The 23844-nt window shown below is 31.3% G+C and overlaps 1 protein-coding gene and 1 long non-coding RNA gene across 4 annotated transcripts; both read left to right on the forward strand.

Annotated features, from left to right (window-relative positions):
• Nucleotides 1–5753: 5753 nt before the first annotated feature.
• On the forward strand, nucleotides 5754–9421 carry LOC121219035 (uncharacterized). Its single transcript, XR_005915556.1, has 3 exons — nucleotides 5754–5934; nucleotides 6222–7365; nucleotides 9174–9421. It is a non-coding gene; the product is annotated as an uncharacterized lncRNA (long non-coding RNA).
• Nucleotides 9422–12705: 3284 nt separating this feature from the next.
• Nucleotides 12706–23537, forward strand: LOC121219036 (pre-mRNA-processing factor 39). Of its 3 annotated transcripts, none has more exons than XM_041096465.1 (15): nucleotides 12706–12974; nucleotides 13398–13615; nucleotides 13736–13819; nucleotides 14209–14318; nucleotides 14880–15109; nucleotides 15688–15855; nucleotides 16571–16937; nucleotides 17434–17577; nucleotides 18262–18414; nucleotides 18503–18619; nucleotides 19337–19417; nucleotides 19514–19651; nucleotides 20698–21006; nucleotides 22141–22257; nucleotides 23143–23537. In XM_041096465.1, the coding sequence occupies exons 2-15, from the start codon at nucleotides 13438–13440 to the stop codon at nucleotides 23260–23262; spliced, it is 2316 nt and encodes a 771-aa protein (XP_040952399.1). In that variant the 5' UTR covers nucleotides 12706–12974; nucleotides 13398–13437; the 3' UTR covers nucleotides 23263–23537. The 3 variants fall into 3 exon arrangements, with proteins under 3 accessions (XP_040952399.1, XP_040952397.1, XP_040952398.1); XM_041096464.1 differs by having other exon boundaries at nucleotides 12742–12974; nucleotides 13733–13819; XM_041096463.1 differs by having other exon boundaries at nucleotides 12740–12974; nucleotides 13398–13819.
• The last annotated feature ends 307 nt before the right edge of the window (nucleotides 23538–23844 follow it).

A 23844-nucleotide genomic window follows, 5' to 3' on the forward strand; every position in this document is an offset into this window, starting at 1 on the left:
TTTTTTTTTTAATTTAGGACAAATTGATTGAATGTGTAAACATTGGAGGCTAAAATTATTATTAGGCCGATGGAAAAATCCCACGTTAGTCTTTTGTTACTGAGTCAACAAAAACTAAAGAGAGAGTGACTAAAATATTTAATTTCGAAAAGTTAAGTGACTAAATAAAAGAAGTTAACAATTTAGTGACTAAAATAGAACCAAATGCATAGTTGGGTGACTATTCTTGTAGTTTACTTTTTTTTAGCGATGCAATTTAGAACTGACTTAGGGGCACAAAAAAGGTTGTAGACAAAAATAACCATGTGGCAATTGGAACTTGGAAGGCAAAAACATAAGGTGCAAAGTCTCGAGATGAGACATGGTGATCTTGTATCAACACATAAAACATCGAAGCTAAATTAGAGGGAAAATCCAATCCAGAATCTTAAGACATGACTCTATTATCTCGGGACTTCAAACTTCGAAGCTAAAATTTTTGGAATAGGGTAGGCATGTCTTAAGACACGGCTTCAAATCTTGAGACATTGCCATGCATTTTGCTAGTTTAACCCAAAATTCGTAACTTGGCTTCATTTTTTACCGCCCTTGACCTCGGTTTAATGAATACGGGCCCATTTAAACTTGTTTAGCATGCATAAAATGTTTTTTATTGCCACGCTTGTATTACTTTTATCAGTTTCATAATTGTGTAATGATTTGAGTTTTGATTTGCTTCGACAACGAATATGACGTCTTAAGTCCATTCGTCATCCGAGTCGGATGTAGGGTGTTACACGATATACTATAGGTCCAAATAGAAGTTTTGTAGCTCGAGATATGCCCAAAATACTGAAGTAGTGTATGTTGGAAGTCCAATCGGCAAAATATTGCCAACATTAATCTTTAAGCTCACTTTTCTCCAATCTTTTCACCTAATACATGAAAAATAAAATAATCAAGGACCCTAAAAACCCAATTTAAAAGAAAATTTATCACAAATAAATAGGAATTTATGCACTTATTATATAACTACTTACTTCTAAGGGTGAGTGTTCAATCGAACCGAGTGAAAAAATTTCGAGTTAATCGAGTTGACGAGTCTTATTTTATTATCCTAACTCGATTTGAAATTTGTTCGAATCGAGTTGAGTGAAATAAAATTTGATTCGATTTGAATCGAATCGAATCGAGTGAAATTATTCGAGTTAGATTAAAAAATTAAACATGTCAAACTAAAATCTTGTTCTAGTATAACTAATTCCATGTTAGAGCACATAAATTTGAAACTATATATATTTGAAATCTTTTCCAAAGAAAAAAAAAACCTTAGTATGATAAACTTGAATCATTAATTAACTTATTTAGGTCCCAAAATTATTTATTTTAAAATATTCTTAAAATTTTAAAATCTTTATATATTTTTTAGAATTTTTTAAATATAAATTTTGGAATTTTTATAAATATTTTGAATTTTTTAAAATTATTTTGATTTTTTAAAAAGTTTTTTAGAGAGACCAATTTGCTCATTTTCAAAATTGACAGGGACAAAAGGGGTATTTACATCAATCTATTATTCAAATTATTTGAATTGTAAAATTCAACTCGACTCGAAACTCGAATTACTTGTTCGAGTTGACTCGAATAACTTGATTCATTTAACTCGAAATTTGAATTTTTTTTCGATTTTTCTAATGTAATTGAGTTTTGCTCACCCCTAATTACTTCATTCTCAGATCCTTTGTAACACCCTGAAAGTTGCTACAGTAAAAAAATGAGATATTATCTTTGATACAGTAAAATAAAGAAATAAAGTGACAAAAAAGGAAAATTTGAGTTATGTCAACAAAATTTATTTAGGAAGTATATTATGATGTATTAATTCAAGAAAGGACTAAATTGAAAAAGTGAGAAAAGTTTTGTGGCCAAAGAGTAAATACTCAAAATTTGTGAGGTTAAAGTGTAAATATGGAAAAGTTAAAGGACCAATAGTGAAAATATTTTAATGGTGGAATGATCTAGAAACTAAGAAAAATGGATGAATTAGGACCAAATTGAATAAGTGAAAAAAGTATGAGGGGTTAAATCATAATTTTACTAAAATGAGTGATAATTCAATGGAGGAATTTTGAAGGATCATAAGGGGGAAAATGGTCATTTATCAAGGAAGATAAATTTGAAGAGTAATGATGATGTTGGTGATATTTTAGATTAAATAAATAAATAAATATTAGTTTATTAATATTTTGATTTGACATTTATTTATATTTTATTAATTTTTTATTTAGTATATAAGGAAAGAAAGATGAAGACTTTTTTTCATCTTTCCATACTACTAACGTGAGAAGAAGAAAAGAAAGAAAGAAAGAAATTTTCTTTTCTTTACAATTTAGTCCTTTTACCAAAAATCTACCATTTTTACTTAGAAGTTAAAAGAATTTCCATAGCCACCAAGAGAGAAAAATAATAAGGAGATTATGGAGAGCTAGAATATCAAGTTAGATTCAAGAAAATAGAAGTTGAAGGGGAGAGAAAGTCAAGTTAAAGTTTGGTTTCAAGAGAATAAGGTATGGATGTTAAGGTTTTATGTTATTTTTAAGTTTAGTAGTGATAGAAAAGCATAAAAATGGTGTTAAAGTAAAGATTTCTCATGAGTAAATATTGTGTTTTTGACATGTTGATGAAGAGAGACGTTGAGTAAGTGAATCAAGTGGTAGGAGAAGAGAAAAACAAGAGATTTTGATAGAAAAGAGATAAGTACCCATGAACTTTCTTGTTATTTAAGGAATAAAATGTGATTTTTGTAAAGTAAGTGGTAATTAAGTAATATATATAGTGTGAAATAATTTCTTAAGTGAATGAGGAAATTATAATAAAAGTATAATAGTTGGGTTATGTGTTAGCAAAAATATACAAAGTATTAGATAAGTGAAATTATGACAAAATGTGAAATTTTATGGAAACAATGACTAAATTGAAAGACTTGAGAAATATATGTGGTAAAAATAATACAAGTGAAATACATAGAAATTTGATATGAAAAATGAGATAGTGGAATTAATTATGTGAATTAAGTGAGATGTGAAAGAAATTTTATTTAATAATGAATAGAGAACTTTTATGATAAAAGGTGATTAAATTGGAAAGTTATAAAGGTTTACAAGAAAATATTGATAATAAATCACATAGTGAAATAATAATAATAAATAAATAATATATGAATTTTGTAATCCAACCTACAATTATTTCCTAAGTTGTGGAAATTAAGGGTTAAATCGTAAATTTGAGAAATTTTATATTAGAAATAGAGAAGTGAAGTACATAACGCTTAGAATGAGAAACATTGATGTTGTAGTGAATTTTGGAATATTAATAAGTATTGAATTATGTGATATGTGTTATTAAAAGTAAAATATATTGCTACATGAAATTTTGTGCTAAGGACTAAATTACAAAATATATAAAAGTGATATGTGAAATACATGATAAGGATTATTAGTGAATTATGGATGAATAATGAATTTAGAAATATGTTACATGTATTAAAGATAGTGAAGACATAAGTATGCAGATTATTAGTAAAATGATTAAATTGTAAAGTATGTAAAAGCATTATGCGAAAAGTATAAAAGTGATATGTGTGCATTATATAATTTGCCAAAGTAGACGATATTAGAACTACTAGGATATTAGTGGCATGCCATTAAGGAACCTTAGCGCGCTCTCTAATTATTAGCACGATAGTGCTCTCCAATTATTAGCACATTAGTGCTCTCTGTTAAATAGTTCATAATAATGCACTTCTATATCAGTTCCATATATTCTAAGTGTTCTATTTAGTCTACTGGGCCTCTGCTAAAAAGCTAAATAATTTCCGTTACAAGGTAAAGGTTTATCTCTGATTCATGTTTGAAATATTGAATTAAAAATAAATTGTGAAAGAAATAGTGAGAAAATCATGAAAATTTACACTAAATGGTGAAATATGATACATGTATAAAAAGAGTAGTAATTTTTATAAGTTGATTTGAGGACTTAAGGACTAAATTGCAAAATAAGTAAAAAGTTACAAATGAATATGATAAATAAACAAAGAAACAAGATATTGGAAATTAAGAAATTTAATAGAATTTAAATATCATGGGTACTCACTAAGTCTTCACCGACTTAACGCATTTATTTTCGACGTGTAGGTATAGTGATTTTGAATAGTTGGTGTAGAAACCATTTTTTGAAAACAAAAATTTATTATCGACTTGAAAAATAAAAATTGGAGCCGCCACCGATCCTTTGTTAAGGTGTGATCGGCTCAACTAAAAATGACTTTGGTCTGCGAAATTTGAGAAAACAAGTTCGGGAGTCAATTACGCACGAGGAAGGGTTAGCACCATCGTAACGCCCAAAAATCGGTACCAAATTGATTATTTAATGTCTTAGTGTCGAGGGTTTGAAAAGATTTTAAAAGAAAACTTTTTACTCATGAATGAATTAAAATAACAAAACATTCTTATCTCAAAGACATAAAACATCACACCCAGTGAGTTGGGGCACAATATTTTTAAATCTCAAAAATCAAATTTGTCTTGTGATTTTTAAAACTCATGCATTTTAAATTTAAGAGGATATTCGATTATTTAGATCAAATGAAGAAAATCGAAACCCAGTAAGTTAGGGCACAATTTCTCAAAATTCCAAATACTGAATAACACTTTTTGTTTTAAAAATTCTTATTTCGAGATAACAAAATGTCACGACTAGTAAGTTAGAACCCGACATTTTTAGACTCCCGAAAATAAGCTTTTATTTGAAAATTGTGAATTTATTGCAAAATAAATACTTGGCTTTCTAAATTCATCGAAAAATGATCATAATCCAGTAAGTTAGGACACGATCTTTCTCGAGAACCATGAATGCCAAATATTTTGAAAATTTATAAAATATGAGGATTTTAATGCTAAGGAAACCAAAATATATTTTCTTTAAAAGTATGATAAAATGTTAATGCATATATATATATACAAAAACCATGAAAATGAATCAATAATAAGATATATAAAATATGCACATACATTTTAAAAATAATAAACATAAAAAATGTATAAATATAATATATTAGTAAATTATGAAAATATGAAAATATATATATAAAAAACACGCGAACAATATTTTTATAATAATTTTGAATAGTGTATAAATATGTACATTATAAAAGAAATATATATATATATAGAATTAAAAATATGGAAAATGTATAAATACTATAAACTGATAATGTATGTACGTATATATAAAAACTATGAAAATAAAAGAAATGTAATAATAATAAAATATGTATATGATTTAAAAACATTTAAAATATATACATAAAATATATATTATAAAACACATATGCATATATATATACGTAAGTATAATAATTACAATAAATAATAATATAATAATAGTGAAAAAAAATGACAAAAGGACTAATTTACACTTTAATTAAAAATTTAGGGTAAATTTGAAATAAATAAAATGCATATGGATCAAATAAAACGCGCATCTAACAGTGGAGGACTAAAAGTGAAATTAATTCCTCCCTCCAAAACGTTGCACAGCAACCCGGATTAAATTGAAACAGTGATAAAATATGTTGCGAAATTTAAAAGAAATTAAAGAAACTAATTTAAACACACTATAAGAAAATAAAGGATCCAATGCATAAATAGCCCATCAAGGGTCAAAATAGGCAAATTCATGGCCATTAAACGGCACTACTTTTCTTTAATATTAAAATAAAAAAATCCTTTTTTAAAAAATATTTCTATTTCATTTCCTTTTTTAGAGAAAAGAAAACATAGAGGAAACCCTCTGCTAGGGTTTTCTTTAATCCAACTTCTCCTAGCCGCCGCAACCACCTCGACGGACCAGAGGTCCTCCCCGGCTCCGGTTCGGCAGCAGGTTTCTTCCTCGCAGGTAAGTATATCCTTTCTCTTTTCTTTTGCTATTTCGTTTATTAAAAAGAAAACAACCCCTAAAACATGAAATAAGAAAATAGTAAAAAGAGAAAACGAAAACACAAATTCACCTTCAAAATCTTTTTCTTTTCTGTCACTTTCTTTTTGTATTTTTTCTCTTTTTTAGTACAAAATTTTTCTCCCCCCGTTGCAGAAATCCTTTGGCCTTTATATAGCCCTCCCTAAATCCTTTTACAACTGTTTTGTTGTGTATTCGGTCATTGCCTGTTCTTGGTTTGTTTGTAGGACGAACGTGCATGGTGAACGCAAGGGATCGCTGAACGTGGGTGATTGCGACGTGGGGTGATGGGGTCGTTGCTGCAGATGGAGAACGTGCGGCACGCCCTAGGGCTTCTACTTCCATTGCTGCTGAAAACATGTTGTGGGCTAGGGTTAATTTTGGGCCAATTGGGCCAAATGTATTTAGTCGTTGTTTTATTTTGGTAGGCTAAATGTTGGGACTGATGTAGTGTGGGCTTTAGGTTTAGTTGGGCCCGAGCAAAATTTAGGTCTTACAGTTGGAATTGAGGTTGTGAGCATCCATCTCATCATATCTCCAAGTGCTAATAGGGTATCTTCCAAAATTTTTAATAGAATGACATGTACTTAGGAAGATCAAGTGTGTTCCAAGTAGTAGGGACTAAAATATAAGTTATGAAAACTTTTTTTTTAATGTTCAAATATAGTAATTAGCCAAAAATCACTTAGGCACCAAATATAATATTCCTATGTCAGGTTCTTTGGGTCGAACTAGGTATAAGGGTGTTACATCCTTTATCATTTTAAAGCACTTTAGCCTAATGTGGTTTGGACACCACAATAGTGGAGCAAACCCTACTATTATATTTGTTCTTCTTCTTTGTATGAATCATCTCGACCTTTTTGAAGCATTTAGTTTGATTAACAACATTTTTGGCCTTTGCAAACACAGTTGACACCATTGCTTTGTAATTTTTTTCAACATAGTGAAACCTCATTTTCTATTATCTTCAATCCCAAATGTTAAGATTTCATTTAGCTTCTCAATGCTCCAAAAAGATGTTTATTCCCTTTAATTTAAAGATAAATATATTTGCTTTATAATTTTTTTCTTTCATCCACATTGTGAATGCCACATAATTTATTATTAGTTTATCTAATTTTCTTCGCATTTAACTCAATGAGATTTTTACATTTTATGAAATGATGATTATCTATACCTTATATTAAAAAAAATCCTCAATCAAAGATAGCCATATGGAGTGTAGACTTTGATTTGAATAAAAGTACTCTTTGAATTCTTCTAATTTGAGATAACTTTTTTCTTGTTTCTTTTAGAAGAGTTTCGTAACAACTCATTTTCAATGGTACCGGAAACAGTGATTTCAAAACCTCGTTCTTCAAAGTTCAAGTAAGTAAATGTTATTTATTAATATTTATGAGTCTATATAGCATTATATTAGATTTTGGTTCAATAAATTGATTGATTAAGTGATTAACTAGGGTATAAGGATTAAATCGTAAAAATCATAAAACTTAATTGCTATAGATGTTTATTAGTTAAAATATTTAAATAGTGAAAGTAAAAGCGTTTAAGTGTCAATTTATCATTATTTAAGTATAGTGGACGGTTTATGATTGATTTATAAATGAATTATATGTTATTTAATATTAAGACTTAAGTAAAATGTAATAATAAATAAATAAAGTTAATGGCCACTTTCATTTTCATCATTTTCTTCTTCCCACCTCCATTGTTAAACGTTGAGAAGTTTAGCCAAGCTGTATCCTTGCATGTAAGTCAAATTTGATCTCGTTTTTCATAAATTTTATATTTTTCTCATCGTTGTAGCTTAATCTAGCTAACCTGGGTACTAAATTGTAAAACTATTAAAGATTTTAAAAGTTACCATTGCTTTTTGAAATTCTTTGGATGTTAAATGTTAGAGTTTGAAGCTTTGTTTTGGAATAGGACTATTTTGTAAACTAGTTTTTGTTAGTTTTAAGTTTAAGGACTAAAAATGTAATGATGCCGACTTTAACATATAAATTATATAATTTTTTATTCTATAGATTTATTGAAGGATGAAATTGAAAATGGAATGAAAAACGAAGCTTAAATGTAAAATAAATGCTAGTTTTGGTTTTAGGGACTAAATGGAATAAAAGGTAAAAGTATAAGACAATGTTGTAAAATGTTATTAAAGGGGTCATATGCATATGTTTGACATTATAAAGTATTTAGAGTTGATAATTGAATTAAATTATTATATAGATCAAGTAACGGATCAACCGATCAATAAATGCAGAAAAGAAAAAATTGTTGAATAGTCATTGGTGTCGTGTTTGTTGCTGTTTTGGTTAGGTAAGTTTATATGATACTTATTTTGTTTAATATTTGATATGATTGTATCGTGTTTATATGCATGTGTTATTTGTGAAAGAATTACTAAAACTAATGAATTTGGTATTGAAGGATCAATTTGTAAGTTAAGGTTTTATTGATAAATGCAAGTATTATGTATATGAAAACGGTGGTAATTACATGTTTATGATGATCTAAAGGATTGAATGGATCGAATATGGAATTAAGAGCCAAGTGAACTTAGTGAATGATTAGGATATAAATGACATGTCATTAGGGTTTAAAGTATCAGGTACTATGTACCGGTGATTATGTTATAACAAGTACTTTGTACCGGTGTTTATATTGTATCAAGTACTATATACCGGTGTTGGATACCTTATTGATGGTTGAGATCCAACATTTGTTGTGGATTCTCCACAGCTTGTGTGAGCAGCATCGAGTAAAAGGTTAATGTCCCTATTTATAGCTCGTGTGAGCAAAGATAATTACAGCTCATGTGAGCAAATCTATCCCGAGTATCCGAGGTTAATTTACTATAGTTCTCCAGATGAAACTAAGTTATGAAATCAAATTGAGATGAAAGATTATTTGTATAGAGATATTAACCCTGAATTGAGTATGACTACTATAATTATTGTGTTACTTATATGTATGTGATGAGCATTATGTGATAATGTACTAACCAAGTTGGTTATGGCATGAATTGTGTAAGGTGACAAAGAATACCATGTTTGTATGTTATTTTCAATTATTGAGATATTAAAAAAATGTTAGGTATGTTGTGTTTAATTTCATACGAACTTACTAAGCTTTGAGTAAACTTACCTTTGTTTCGTTTTTCTTCCTTGTAGATTGTTGAAAATCGAGATTCAGTTGGATCAAGTTGGAGCTCACACTATCCACAAATTCCTTTGGTAGACTTTTGAACATTTTGCCGATTATAAGTGGCATGTAATTAGGTGTAAATGGTTATATATATAGTGTGAAGTTGAAAATTATGTTTTTTTTTTATTTTGTCGAGGATATAAATGTAATGTTTGAAAGTGATGATATTATTTTGGTTGGTTTGTAACATGAGTTGCATGCGTGTTTTGGTTAATGTTGTGCATATTATATAATGAGTTTTGGCACATTGAATTGATATTTATGTGAGGAATGCATAAGTATTGATGTTGGGACATGTTTGAAAGTGAATGTTTTAATTTAGCTTTGTTGAAATGTGGTGTCAGTAGTGGCATATTGGTTAGGTAATTAGGAAGATGTTATAAGTGGTAAATTGGCATAAAATGTGTATGTTTTGAACATGGTTAGGTTGGTGGAAAAATATACATATTGAGTTCCCTTGTAATGGTTGAAATGTGCTATGCATTTAGAGACTTGTTGCATTACACGGTTTGACACATGACCATATGTCACACACGGGTCAGTGACACGACCGTGTGCTCTTTAGATATTAGGAAGCATGTGTACACACGGTTCTTGAATGTCATATGTGCTGGCCACATGCCCGTGTGAGCATTGTTGATTTAGTCATCTAATTTTCACACGGTTCCAGTAGGATAAATGGTCCAGCTAGAGGGGAGTGTTCAATCAAATCGAACGAAAAATTTTTGAGTTAATCGAGTTGACGAATCCTATTTTATCATCCTAACTCGATTTGAAATTTTCTTGAATCGAGTTGAGTGAGATGGAATTCGAATCAAATATATTCATTCGAGTTAAATTTTAAAAAATTATTTGGGGTCATTGTAATCACTGTCATCGTAATCAAAATTGCCTATCGTAATCAAATTTGTTATTAACTTTCATCCCCTCATAATTTATTTATTAATCTTTTATGTATGGGTTAGCTTCTTTGCTTGCTTAGTTGCTTCAATTATTTTCTGATTTTTGTCATTATGTGTTTTGAAATTAAAAATATATTAAATGTAAAAAAAAGAGATTCTTTTAATAAAAGTTATCTTAAAGATAAAATGTGAAATTGATACAAACATAAAATTTTAACATGAATATTTTATGGCATTATCAATAATTCAAATTTAACAATAAATTATAAAGATTTAATATGATTAAACGATTCGGTAATATAAATAATACAAAATGTGAAATTTAATTTAATAATATAAATAGTAGATATAGATAAAATTATTAATATTTAGGTTTAAGAATTTCTTTTGGATGATTTTAATTTTTGATTTGGGGGTAAAATGTGGGAAGTAAAAATTTAGGGGGAAAATAAAAAGTTTTGAAGGTTGATAAAGTAAAATTTTGGGGGGAATGTAAATGAGGGGTAAAATTTTGGGGGGATATTCAAAAAGAATTGGGGGGGATGGGTTTGGGGTAAAAAGGGGTGGGATGAGAGGGGGAGTAAAAGTTTTGAGAGAAAATAAAGAGGTTCGAGAATTTGGGGTAAAAATGTAAAATATTATAGTTTGATATTCAGTTTATTTGAATTCAAAAACCAAACTTGATTCGAACTCGAAATTTGAAAAAAAATTGAGTTGACTTGAATAATTCGATTAACTCAATTCGTTTAACTTGAAATTCGAATTTTTTCGAGTCGAATCGAGTTTTACTCACCCCTAGGTCCAGTTACACAGACATGTAATTCTATGATGATTTTATGTTTTTTGGTCCACACCACTTCAATGAGTTTCATAGCCTGACTATACGACTGTGCGATTTCCTTCTACACAGTTGCAGTTTATCACACAGCTTGAGCGCACGTAAACTTGATACTAACTCACAATTGTTGACAAAAACATAATAAATAATTGTAGTGCATTTATTATTGTTTATCTTATGTATTTATGAGTTTAAAATTCGTTTTACTCACAATTTAATATATTATTTATTTTAATTTCGTACATATTTAATGTGTTATTATGATTAATTAATTTTAAACCATCCGTTTCATTATTTATTATTTGTTATTTTTAAACAATTATTTATATTCTAAATCTTTGATTTTTACATGGATACACGTGTGATAAAATTTTTAATATTAGGACTATAATTTTCTTAAAAAGCTTACTGCTGAGAAAATATATTCAATTGAAAATGTTTCACCTCTTAAAAATAAAATATATGTTAAACAATAAAACTTGAATAAATTTCAAAAGATTTATACAAATATAAGGTTGATTTAAATAAACATGCTGAATTTTTTAAAATTTAAAGATTTGTGTTGATTTTTTTTACTTATTGATATATACTATTTTTAAAAATAGAAAGTGAAAATGCACCATATAGGGGGCGTTTTCACTAAAAACTAACAACTTAACATTTGGTCAGATGGTTAAATGTTAATATTTTTATCATTGATTTCTCTTATAAACATTTTTGTATTTTTAATTTCACTTGTTTAAAGCTTTTTATTTTTATTTTTAATTAATGTTTATAATTAATAAATATATTACTTTTAAGTTTTTTTAATTAATAACTCTTTTATTTATAAAATCAAATAATAAATATGTAATTATTTTTTGAAAACATCAACTAATTCTTTTGATATATATATATTTTTTATATATAATATTTATATGTCAAATATTTATTTTTTTCACCTATATTGTGAATATGGTGATTTCTAATATGGATTGAAAAATAAATATTACACATATAAAAATTATATTTACTAAAAAAGTAATATTTGCAATAATTATTTTATTTTATAAATGAAAGAGTTATTAATTAAAAAGGTGAATTAAAAATAAAAAAACTTGAAAGCAATATATTTATTAATTATAAACATTAATTAAAAATAAAAAATTGAAATAAAATGAAACAAAAAATACATATTAAAATGGCTTACAAGAAGAATTAAACTTGGGACTCAAAGATAGAAATGTAATTATTTAACCATCTAATCAAAAGAGATAGCGTGTTAAAAATATTAATTAAAAAAATTAAAAAAATATTAAATAAAAAATACAAATGTGAAAGAGAAGAATTAAACTTGAGATTTAAAGATAAAAATACTAACACTTAACCATCTAAGCAAATAAGCAAAATTATTAGTTTTAGTAAAAACTTAGTCCTATAAAATGCATTTTCAGTTGACGTGACGCATTTTCACTTTCTCTTTCCAACATATATATATATAGATAAATATAAAAAAATTAAAATTTTAAAAAATTCAACCCAAATATAATTATTAATTTTTATAGTGTTGTAAAAATTTCCCGTAAGTATTTTGAAAGGCGAACGTGAAATATGGGATCCCCAGTAGTTAAATTTATTAATCTGGTTCATAAAATGAAGAAGGGAGGCCCAGTTATGTAGGTTCCTAAATTTCCGCCACCTGGCACCACCAAAGCCCTCCTGAAAAAGGCCACGGTCCAGAATAAAGCCATCACCCAAAAACAATAAACGGCTCAGATTCACCTCCACCTCCACCTCCACCTCCACGTAACCCAAAGAATAAAAACCGCCACGCCCACTTACCCTACCCTTTCCTCTCTCCTATTCGTTCTATTTGCTTCGTTCCTCTCTCTCTCACCAAAAAAAGAAAAAAAGAAAAAAAAAAGAGAGTGCAAAACTCTTAAAGAACTTTCCAAGAAAACCTAATCTAATTTTACCAACTCAAATCACTCCAAACTGTTGAATCCAGAACTCGCCTCGCAAAACGACGCCGTCTGCTGCTCCTTCCGGTACGTACCCAGCCTTTTTCCTTTTTCTCCCTGTATCAATTCCTCCAACTTAGGGTTTTGTTTTGCCGAAACCGTTTAAAGATTGGCTAGGGATTTGTTTTGAAGTTTGGAGTTTTTAGATTGCACTCTTTTACTTTGTATTGAAGTTTTCTCTGCGATAAACAACTTTATTTTTCCTGCTTATTAGTTCTACTTATAAATTATTAAATTTGGCCATTCAGTTTTTCAGCACCTTTCTTTAAAAAAAATTACGTTTTTTTCCCTGTATATTTGTTTGTATGTCCGAGTAAGTAAAAAATTAGCAAGTTAGAACTGAAAAACAGGCGTTTAGTTAATTCTTTTATGGAGAAAAGTTTTTGTTTATTTTTGGTTGGTATAGTTTCCCTGTAAAATAATGACTTGAAATACTTCTCTTGTTGTTAGTTTGAGTGTGCATACTCCAGGTTTAAATTCCTGACCTCGAATGGGAGATAGTGAAGCAGTAGTTGCCGACTCATCAGCAATGATGGATTATACTTCAGCAGCTTATAATTCTGCCGGTTCTGGCGCTTACTCCTCCCAGGCTACTGGAGATCCTACTGCTTCTGGTGGTTACCCAAATTCTGCTGGTCAAGAAGGTCAAAGCAGTGCAATGTATGACGGTAAGCCAGCTGGTGGATCAACAGATGAGACTGCTGTTGCAGTTGAAAATATTGCAGCAGATGCATCAAAAGCTGCTGGTTGTAATTATCCTCTAAATGGAAATGTTATTAATGCAGCAGGAAATGCAACCACAGTTGAGAATGGAAATGCTTTTGATAATTTAGGTGGAGCTTCTGCTGCACCAGAGTTTGTGGATGGTTCTGGTATGTTTTTCTCGGGCATGTTTGTCATGTATATCAGTTATGCACAAAGGCACTAACAAGTGGGCTTAGTAATGATTTTAATATTTTGATTCATTTTTCTGCTATTTGTATCTCAAGTTAACAAGCCTATTGTATGCCATAATGACTTGAAACTCTGTTAGCACAGAAACAGCCTTTGTCTCTTGGCACTCTGCCATTAAGCTTTGTTCCTGATCAACGTGATGTGGGTGTTGTTCTGGGGACATCTGCAGTCTACACTTAGTTTTGATTAAAAGCATCTTATTCAACATTTTACCTTCCCCTTTTATTATTGTTATTATAGTGTTTAAGTTTTAGAAAATTTGAAACTCAATTGTTTCTTTATTTTTATTTTTATTTTTGACATCTAGCACCAACCATGTCTGCTGAAGAAGAACGTTTATGGAGTATTTTGAGAGCCAATTCGTTGGATTTTAATGCTTGGACTGCATTGATAGAGGAAACAGAGAAGGTTGCAGAGGTATGTGAGCATGAAAATTTGTTGCATGGGAACAATTGCACAGACTTGTTATCTTTTACATGTTGGAAATTTCGTGAGCTAGTTACCTGTTTCATGGGTTTAAATTGCATCTGTGCATGTGTTTTAAGCCACGGACATAATGGATTCTTATCATGGTTAATTATGTTATTGGTGGCAGAGAGAGCAAAAATTGCGGAATAGCAACCGTGATGCCATATCGCATGTGCTATTTAAATCAGTGATATGTTGCCTAGTTAATATCTAATTTTTTGCCATCTTTATTTTTGTATAGTTTAGTGGAGACTATGTAGTTGAAAAGAGGCCCGATATGCTTAAAATGAATATAATTCGGGGAGGGACTGGTGGTTCACCTTAATAATTTTGTGAAAATTAACAAAAGTCGCATGTAATTTTGTTGAACTTTTCTTTAGTTAATATTCTATTTTCTTGGGGGTTTTTGCGTTGATTTGAATTCCTAGGTTATGAACTTATCCTCATTAATTTTCTATCTAAGTTTGCGTCTCTTGTCTGCCAATTGAGTTTTCATCTGTCCATATGCAGAACAATATACTGAAAATTCGGAAGGTTTATGATGCTTTCTTGGCTGAGTTTCCTTTGTGTTATGGTTATTGGAAAAAGTATGCGGATCATGAAGCACGCATAGGCTCCATGGACAAAGTTGTGGAGGTCTATGAAAGAGCAGTTCAGGGAGTGACATATTCTGTGGATATCTGGGTGCTATATTGTGCTTTTGCCATTGAAACATATGGAGATCCAGAGACCATCCGAAGGTAAAAACTGCTAATCTACCCATTCTTCTTCCTGGTTTGCATTAGGAGACCATGCTTGTATGCTTTTCTCAGTTATGTAAATCTGGTGATTGTTGCTGCTTTCAAATTTTATTTTTGTATGCCTTCAACAGCAACTCCTTACATTCGTGGCAGAGAGGTTTGATAGGGATATAATTTAGGAAGTCTTTCCCCCCCCTTCTGTTTATTCCCTTAATTTTGAGGCTAATGTATGGGTGATCGTTGAAACAATTTTAGGTTTTTGACCATGTTCCTGAGCTCTTTACACTTCATGTAGTTATCTTTGAGTTATTACTTTAACCTTGATAATTTGAGGTGCATCAATATGCAAAATGCTTTTAGGAAGATATCATCCAGTTAAGAGCTATATGGCCTCAATCACTGCTCTATTTTAAACATTTGATTTTTACCTGGAAGGTAATGCAGCATATGTACACGTCTAGAGTAAATTGTTCCTTCATCTTTAACATTGCTCCCTCTGTCTTCTGTTTGTTGACTTGTCTGCACTGCTGTATGGTTTTTCATATGTGTAATAACTATTCTGTTTCATGGTGTTTCAGGCTTTTTGAACGAGGATTAGCATATGTTGGAACTGATTATCTATCTTTCCCTCTTTGGGATAAGTACATTGAATATGAATACATGCACCAGGAGTGGAGTCGCCTTGCTGCTATTTATACTAGAATATTTGAGAACCCTAATCAACAGCTAGATAGGTATTTCAACAGGTAAGCCTATTTTGTGTCTCTTCATATTTAACTGTTCGTGTTATTGGCACAGTTACATTAGTTTACCATGTTCCTTCATTTATCTGAGGTTTTTTTACTGAGATTGGCTTAACTTACGCAATAACCTTGTTATCATGGTTCATTTAGTCGTTATTCTTAAAAAAATTACCTACCAATTTCGGCGAAATTTTTACTTCAATCCATTAAATCCTTTTTTGCCTTTGCATCTTAAGATAAATCTCTTTCCTTCTGGTATCAAAAGTAGATATTAAATGGAGTATGGTGCAATATCCTCTATTTACTAATTGAATTTTAAGTAGTAGTGGTTTCCTGTCTTAAGTTGTTTTTTCACATTGTATAATCTTAGCAGCAATTGCTCAGGGTTGTTTCAAGGCTACAACATGCTCATCCAAAGCATTGTTTTTTAATTGTTTGAATGTTAATGTTTGGTGACGTTTCTTTTGATTTAAAAGAATGCATGTGTAGTCCTGAAGGAGACACTAGAAAATTTGGGGCTTTTAACTTGGAGACGAGTTTGAATATTGGGGTGGGGGGTGAGGTTTATGGGTTGATAGAGGATAGTTCAAAATGCAAATGCATTTTCTCATTAACTTTTAAAATAGTGATTTTATGGATAATTATGCAGTAGTGCATCATGTTATTTTGCTTACTATTCCCACAACTTCATTATTCCTTGATGCCTATTGTATTACAGTTTCAAAGAGTTGGCTGGAAGTCGACCTTTGTCAGAATTAAGAACTGCTGAGGAAGCTGCTGCCAATGTATCAGGCCCAGTTTCAGAGGCTGATGGCCAAGTCAATGAAGGAGAGGTTCATCCTGATGCTGCAGAACAAATGCAGAAGCCTCTAACTGCTGGCTCAACAGAAGCAGAAGAGTTGGAGAAGTATGTTGCCATTAGAGAAGAACTATATAAAAAGGCCAAAGAGCTCGATTCTAAGATCATTGGTTTTGAAACAGCTATCAGAAGGCCTTACTTTCATGTGCGGCCCCTCAATGTTGCTGAGCTTGAGAACTGGCATAACTACCTGGACTTTGTAGAAAGAGAGGGTGACTTCAATAAGGTATTTGAGTTTGTTTTTTCCATCTTTCAGTTTAGCTATGGTTCGTAGTGTTCAGTTGCCCTGTTTGTTATATATTGACTTACAGTTAAGTAACATCTGCTGCATCATTTGCCTTATTGGCTAAATCGTTGGGTGAAGCAACTTTTTAAAACGGGAAATGTACTGAGACTAAAGCATGGACCTTCGATTTGGTTTCTTTGAGGCTAAGTACTTCAAACGCTTATTTTTTCAGTGGACATTTTTAGGTTTGTAATGTATTGAACAGTGAATTCATTTTATATATTTTAAAGTTCCAATGTTATGCCTGCAGGTGTGTTCTTGTCTTCCTAACCATTTATGTGTCAGGCAATGGGGGTCCCATCATATTTGAGGGGCCTCTCTGTTCCAACAATGGAGTATTTCTTATGCATTTCTCCTTCTGCTTTGTATCATCCATTGTTCATTGTTTTGCTGCACCAGATCTCTGTCTAATTTTATATTTTCATTTGTGAATTAGGTGGTCAAATTATATGAAAGGTGCCTTATAGCATGTGCCAATTATCCTGAGTACTGGATACGATATGTTTTATGTATGGAAGCCAGTGGAAGCATGGATCTTGCTAATAATGCACTTGTGCGTGCTACGCAAGTCTTCGTCAAGGTATGAAGTGCAGTTTGTGTTTGTTGTATAAATACTACTTGGATGAATTTTATCTCCCTTCTAGAACAGCCATTTGAGTTTTAGTTGTCATAGTTAAACCTTTTCAACTTTTTACTACTGTCATTTAAATATTTTAAAGAATTTAAGAAAAAAAAAGTTTGGAGCATATCTATCAATGTTTTTGCTTTGGGGTTTGTTTTGGTACAATTTATCAAACAGTTGAATAACACAATATTAGTGGGAAAGTGGGAGCAGTATGGTTTTCAGTCATTTTCACTTGTAATTTTTAAGTTGTTATTAACGTATAAAAAATCATTGCACCTCTTTAAAGATGGCGCAGTTTAGGAGTTCAGAGCCTTTTGTCAGAAAATATTATTTGATGGAAATGGCACTTCCCACTTGTATATTCATCTGCTTATTCTGTGCCCTGACTGAATTAATTGAAGAAAGAACATGTGTTTCGTTTATTTTATTTTCATGGTTAGGGAACTATTTGAGCTTGTGATCTGGTTTTTACTATCACACATGGCTCTTGATTATATATATTAATTTTGGCATCAGTGTGCAAAATGAGTATAATTGCTAGGTGTTATGTGGCAACTTAAAAAGTGACATCATGCTAGTTGCTGCTATTTGTGGTGTGTTGCATTTTACTGATAATTATTAGTTATCAAAATTCTACAGAGGCAACCAGAGATCCATCTTTTTGCGGCTCGATTCAAGGAGCAGAATGGGGACATAGAAGGCGCTCAAGCTGCGTATCACCTTGTTCACAGTGAAATATCACCAGGTCTTCTTGAAGCAATTATCAAGCATGCAAATATGGAATGCCGTCTGGTATGAATACATAGCATACAGATGTGTTTTTACTTCTGCTAAATGTTTTTACTTGTTCCAAAGGGGTTGTTTTATCTTGATTCTGCAGGGGAAACTGGAAGATGCCTTCTCTTTATATGAACAAGCTATTGCCATTGAAAAAGGAAAAGAGCATTCTCAAACATTACCAATGCTGTATGCACAGTATTCTAGATTTTCTTACTTGGTAGGTGGCTGTGTTTGTGATACCTAATTTTTTCATTATGAAATGGTTAATGTGAAATGGAAATGGGATTTTTCATTGGTCCAGGAGCCAATGTTAATATCATTATCATTGATCTTTCTTAAAGAATGAGTTGAATTTTATGCGTCACCTTTGTCTGAACCTGTGTCAAATATGTGCTTTCTAATATTATACTGCTAATGTTCCAAATAATTACTCTGTTACCACTGCCATATGCACATCTCTGTGCTCTTTTCTAGTTCATTTTATGGCTTGCATGACAACCAGTGTCCAATCATCATTCTTAATTCATCATATAGTTCACATATGTACTTTCTAAAACTAAATGGGTAGTATGTTGTATCACAGAATTACTTTGTTACCTCTACCATATTGACATTTCTGTTCTCTTTATAAGTTCATTCACATGGCTTGCCTAACAACCAATGTTCAGTTATTATTTGTAAATCATCGTATGATTCACACCAGAAGCCAGATTAACGTCTTAAAATTCCTTAAAGAATAAGATGAAACGTACACCTGACATATGTTATGTCTCTTAAGGATGTTTTTATGATATTAGGTCTGTGTCTAAGACTACAGAAACTTTTGTTGAACTCATTTTTAGTCTGATTGCCTCTTACTTACAAGTGTTTATTATCTTTGTTAAATTCTCACTAATGTCCCGATTCTTATTCCCATTGATATTTTTTTGGGTAGGTTTCTGGAAATGCAAAGAAGGCCAGGGAAATTTTAACTGGAGCACTTGACCATGTCCAACTGTCTAAACCATTCCTTGAGGTTCTGTCTCTCTCAAACACAAACCCCTTCGTTACATCATTTTGATCATTCTCCTCAGGTATCTGATTTCTGATTTTTCTTTTGTTGTACATGTAGGCCTTAATACATTTTGAAACAATTTTACCACAACCAAGGGAGATTGATTATTTACAGTCATTGGTTGACAAGTTTATATCCCCAAACTCAGATGGCAGTGCTGCAGACAAGGAAGATCTATCTAGCATATTTTTGGAGGTAATAATTTTTGTGAAGATGCAAATGACCTGCTTATTGACTGCAGTCTGTGGGATTTCTACATTTGGCATTGAGTGCTTAGTGATTAAAATGTACTCTGCTTAAGCTTTGTTTATGTTATTTCTGGTTATGGATTAAATAGTGAGTCACGTGTGGAGGTTTGGTTTGGCTGTGAAATGGAAATTGCTGATAATCATAACCTTGATATCAGTTTCTTTTAACACCAATGAAGTGGTGCAGCTAACTTCTTAGTTTTTAAGTTTCTTTTTTTCCTTAAACTCAGATACCATCCATTATTTCCTTCACTGAAGTGGTGAAGCTGACTTTTCTTACTATTTATTTTAAAACTTAAAACATATTCTAATTTTATTAAATATGAACTTACTTCAATTTAATTACGTTAAAACTTTGTTAAATCATCAAAACTCTAAGCTTCAACATCCTTCAAACATTGAAGTCCTTCAGAACCAAATATAGATATTGCCAATCAAAAGTGAACATGTATTTTTTTCCTCTATTCTTTATCTATTCTACTATTTGTTTTCGTTTTAATTCATTTTCTCCATGTGTAATTTAACTGATTTTTGTAACAGATTAGCCAGGGAAATAGCTAGCTAATGTCTAATGATGACTTCTCATTTCAAACTTTGTTTTATTTTGAAATAGATTAGTAAGTGAATTGTTAGACTTGAACAACAAATTGAGTTTATAAAACAAATTATATTAAAATTTATCTAAAGTAACTATTTATTATATATTACATAAAATTTCATTTATATTTTACATATATACTTTTATATGTATGCGCCTTATTTTACTCTGGCGAATGCTTTTATTTTGTGTCTTGTGCCTCGGGCCATACAGCAGACTTAGAGAGTGCACCTAGTGCCTTTGACAATAGTAGTTTGAAGATATAGTCGTCGAATGCTGTTGAAATATCTCAAGTTTGAAGATTTTCTTTCAAGATTGTTGAATGCTGTTTGGAATTCTTAAATATTCTAAGAAAGTTTTACTGGTAGCTTACTATTGAAAAAGTGATTTTGCAGTTCTTGAGTCTCTTTGACGATGTACAGTCCATTAAAAAGGCAGAAGATCGGCATGCTAAACTATTTTTACCTCATAGGCCCATGTCGGAATTAAGAAAACGTCATGCTGAAGAATTTTTATCTTCAGATAAGACAAAGCTTGTGAAATCTTACTCTGGTGCCCCTTCACCTGGCCAGTCTTTGATGGGTGCCTATCCAAATGCACAAAACCAGTGGCCAGCTGGTTATGGGGCACAGCCTCAAACTTGGCCCCCTACTACACAGGCACAGGCACAGGCACAACCATGGACTTCTGGCTACAGCCAACAGGTAGATTGCACTTCCAGATATAACTTTTCATTGTAACTGGAACATCCTCGTCTTATTTTCATACTATCCCAGCCTGTGAGTATGTTTGATATTAGGAGATATTGTTAACTGGTACTACTTTAGCATACACCAAGGGCGAGTTCAGAAAAACTGAGACACAAGATATTTTCGGGTAAGTTGATATTAGGAGATACTGTTAACTGGTACTATTTTATTTGGTGATGGTTTAGACTTGTATAACTGGGCGCCTTTAGTTTATATCTGCTATTACAAGAACTTCGTATTCCATGAAAAGTTTAAGAAGGCTACCTTGTTTTGATCAATATAATGCCATGTTCATAATAACTTACCGGAAAATATCTTGCGTCTCAGTTTTTCTGAACTCGTCCTTGGTGTATGCTAAAGTATTGAGGTTGGTATCTTTTTTCATGTCATTCTAGATTCACTTTTACAGCTGTGATGATCTTTGGCTTGCACTTATTATTGACTGGTTGCAGGAGTTAAACATAGGATTTCAGAGCGGTAGATGAAATGGAGTGGATTTGCAATTTGTGTGATCATAAGTTTCACTGGAGCTTGATGGATCATTTTTAGGATGCTAGCTAGATCAGTAATGTTGTGCAGTTTAAATGCTCAGCAAATAAGTAGCAACATTTCATGAGGAGATGAGAATGTTAGGATTGGAGGTGTGGGTGTATGAGGAAATACGGCATGATGAATAAATGTAGAAGATAACATACATGGCAATAAACTTACATTAGTTTGGACATGAAATAGGATATACTCTAGTGGTAAAGTGTGATCTAATGGATATTCATGTAAATAGGAGAGGAACGGATGGAAGTATAACTTATTACCTTTCTTTCAAATTAGTGAGCTGATGGTATGATCTTAAATAGAGGATAATGATTCCTTACGATATATACATATATGGTAGACTATGTAAAGGTGAAAGGCTTAGTTTGTCAGTCCTATTTCTTTGTTATGCATGCTATTACATGTTTGGATTATGTTGCCCTCTTATGAAGGGAAAACTAGCTGAAATGTGAGCATGGGATTTACGGTGGCAATTAATTCTTTGTTGAGTTTATATGGTTTCATGGATTTCATACTGTGTTCCTGTTCAATTTGTAGGCTGCATATGGTGCATATAGCAGTTATGGTAGCAATTATGCAGCTCCACAAGTGCCCACATCAGTTCCACAAATTGCCAGTTATGGTGTTTACCCGACTACAACATATCCAATGCAGGTATTCAGTTTTCTATAATTGCACCCTATACATTTCACAGCTGATTCAAACTATAATTTCACAGACTAGTGATACAACAATCACTCTAGTGCACCAAGATCATTAAGGCTTTTCTTGGTTATGTGGAAAAGAAATGAAAAGAAACTTATTAAGATGGAAATTGGAGGAAATAAGTAAAAAGATGAATATATATTTATATACTTCTTTCATTGAAGTGCTTGGTGGGAAAAATAGAAGTCCAATAGAATGGAATTTTCTTTTTATCCTGTTCTTGATAGGGTGGAAAAATAACAAGAAAGTCAAAGTTATATTATTTTAGTTACTATACCTTCTGTAAATTAAGATAAATAAAAAATAAAATTAGAAAACGATGGATAATCTTGTAAATGTGGACACTTAGTTCATATTTCTCTCATTTTTTGTTTTCTTATAGAAATGTATTATCTTTCCTTTCACCTTTTTTTTTTCCTACCAAGGGCACTTAAAAGTCATTTTCTTTTTACCTTTTTCATCGTTTTTTACAATCTTTTCACTTTCTGCCTGACTAAGTGCACACATAAAGGCATCAGGAATTTCATCCCGGTTGCTGACTTGCTACACCGACCTTTTGAAACTTGGACCTCATGTTCCTCAACACCAAACAGTTGGGAGAATTTTAGATATTTATATATATTGAGATTCTTGTATATAATTACAAAGGGTTTGAATGATCCTTGGCCCTTAGTAGTCCCATATGTTACCGAATTTTGTAACAAGAAACTTGTCCCTCGTTTGATCTACTTAATAACTTAGGGTAGTAAGTCAGTACTGGAGTTTAATGTTTTTGGATTGATCAACATTCAAAGTTGATAGTTTGGGCTAATGTTTGGCTTTGATTTTGTGTAGAGCTTTCCTCAGCAAAGTTATGCCCAACCAACTGCTGCCACGACTTTAACCCCAGCGCAGCAACCTCCTCCTGCTGCTGCTGCAGCTCCTCAGGCTTATTATGGTGGACCTTACTACTGAGTATCCAGTTTCTTTGGTGTCCCTAATTTTTCCTTATTTGGGTCTTATGCTTATCGCGGACTGTTTCTAACATGGAACAGCTAATCAGTTAAGCCGAGGTGGACATTTTTGGGTCTTCGAGCGGGGGGTAGATTTTGAGAATACTAATATGTTTTAGTTGACAGTAGTATTGTGGTGTCCTTTTTTTCACTTCCAATTTTAGATTTTTTGTCTGAAGTTTGTACAAATGCTAGTAAATTATGAAATTATGATGTGATCTGTAGTTGGGTTTCTTATTTGAGTGACCAAATTGGAAAAAGTAAACACGAAAGAACTTTTAATTTCCAGAATAGGTGCAAATTTTGTTAGAATATCTTCTCAACTAATGGGCTATCCCCTGCATTTATTCAAATTATTTTGAGCCCAAAAGAAGTAGCTCGAGGCTTGTTGATTCCATCAATCTTTGTAATGTTAAAGTGATTATTATATAAAAAATTGAAAAAGAAAATAGTTTGAAAGAAAAATATGGGCAATTTATCAGAAAAAGTCTTTTTTTTTTTAATTTACCGAAATGGGCTGATTTTTTGATTATTTATCGGAATA

This window comes from Gossypium hirsutum, chromosome D07, assembly GCF_007990345.1.
Source record: "Gossypium hirsutum isolate 1008001.06 chromosome D07, Gossypium_hirsutum_v2.1, whole genome shotgun sequence".
Taxonomy (NCBI): domain Eukaryota; kingdom Viridiplantae; phylum Streptophyta; class Magnoliopsida; order Malvales; family Malvaceae; genus Gossypium; species Gossypium hirsutum.

Bases quoted from the DNA above. Each gene is read 5' to 3' on its own strand.
- LOC121219036 (XM_041096463.1), top strand. From the start codon at position 13,438: ATGGGAGATAGTGAAGCAGTAGTTGCCGACTCATCAGCAATGATGGAT. The intron at 15,856-16,570 runs GTAAGCCTATTT...ATTGTATTACAG, and splicing joins CTAGATAGGTATTTCAACAG to TTTCAAAGAGTTGGCTGGAA. The intron at 22,258-23,142 runs GTATTCAGTTTT...GATTTTGTGTAG, and splicing joins CTACAACATATCCAATGCAG to AGCTTTCCTCAGCAAAGTTA.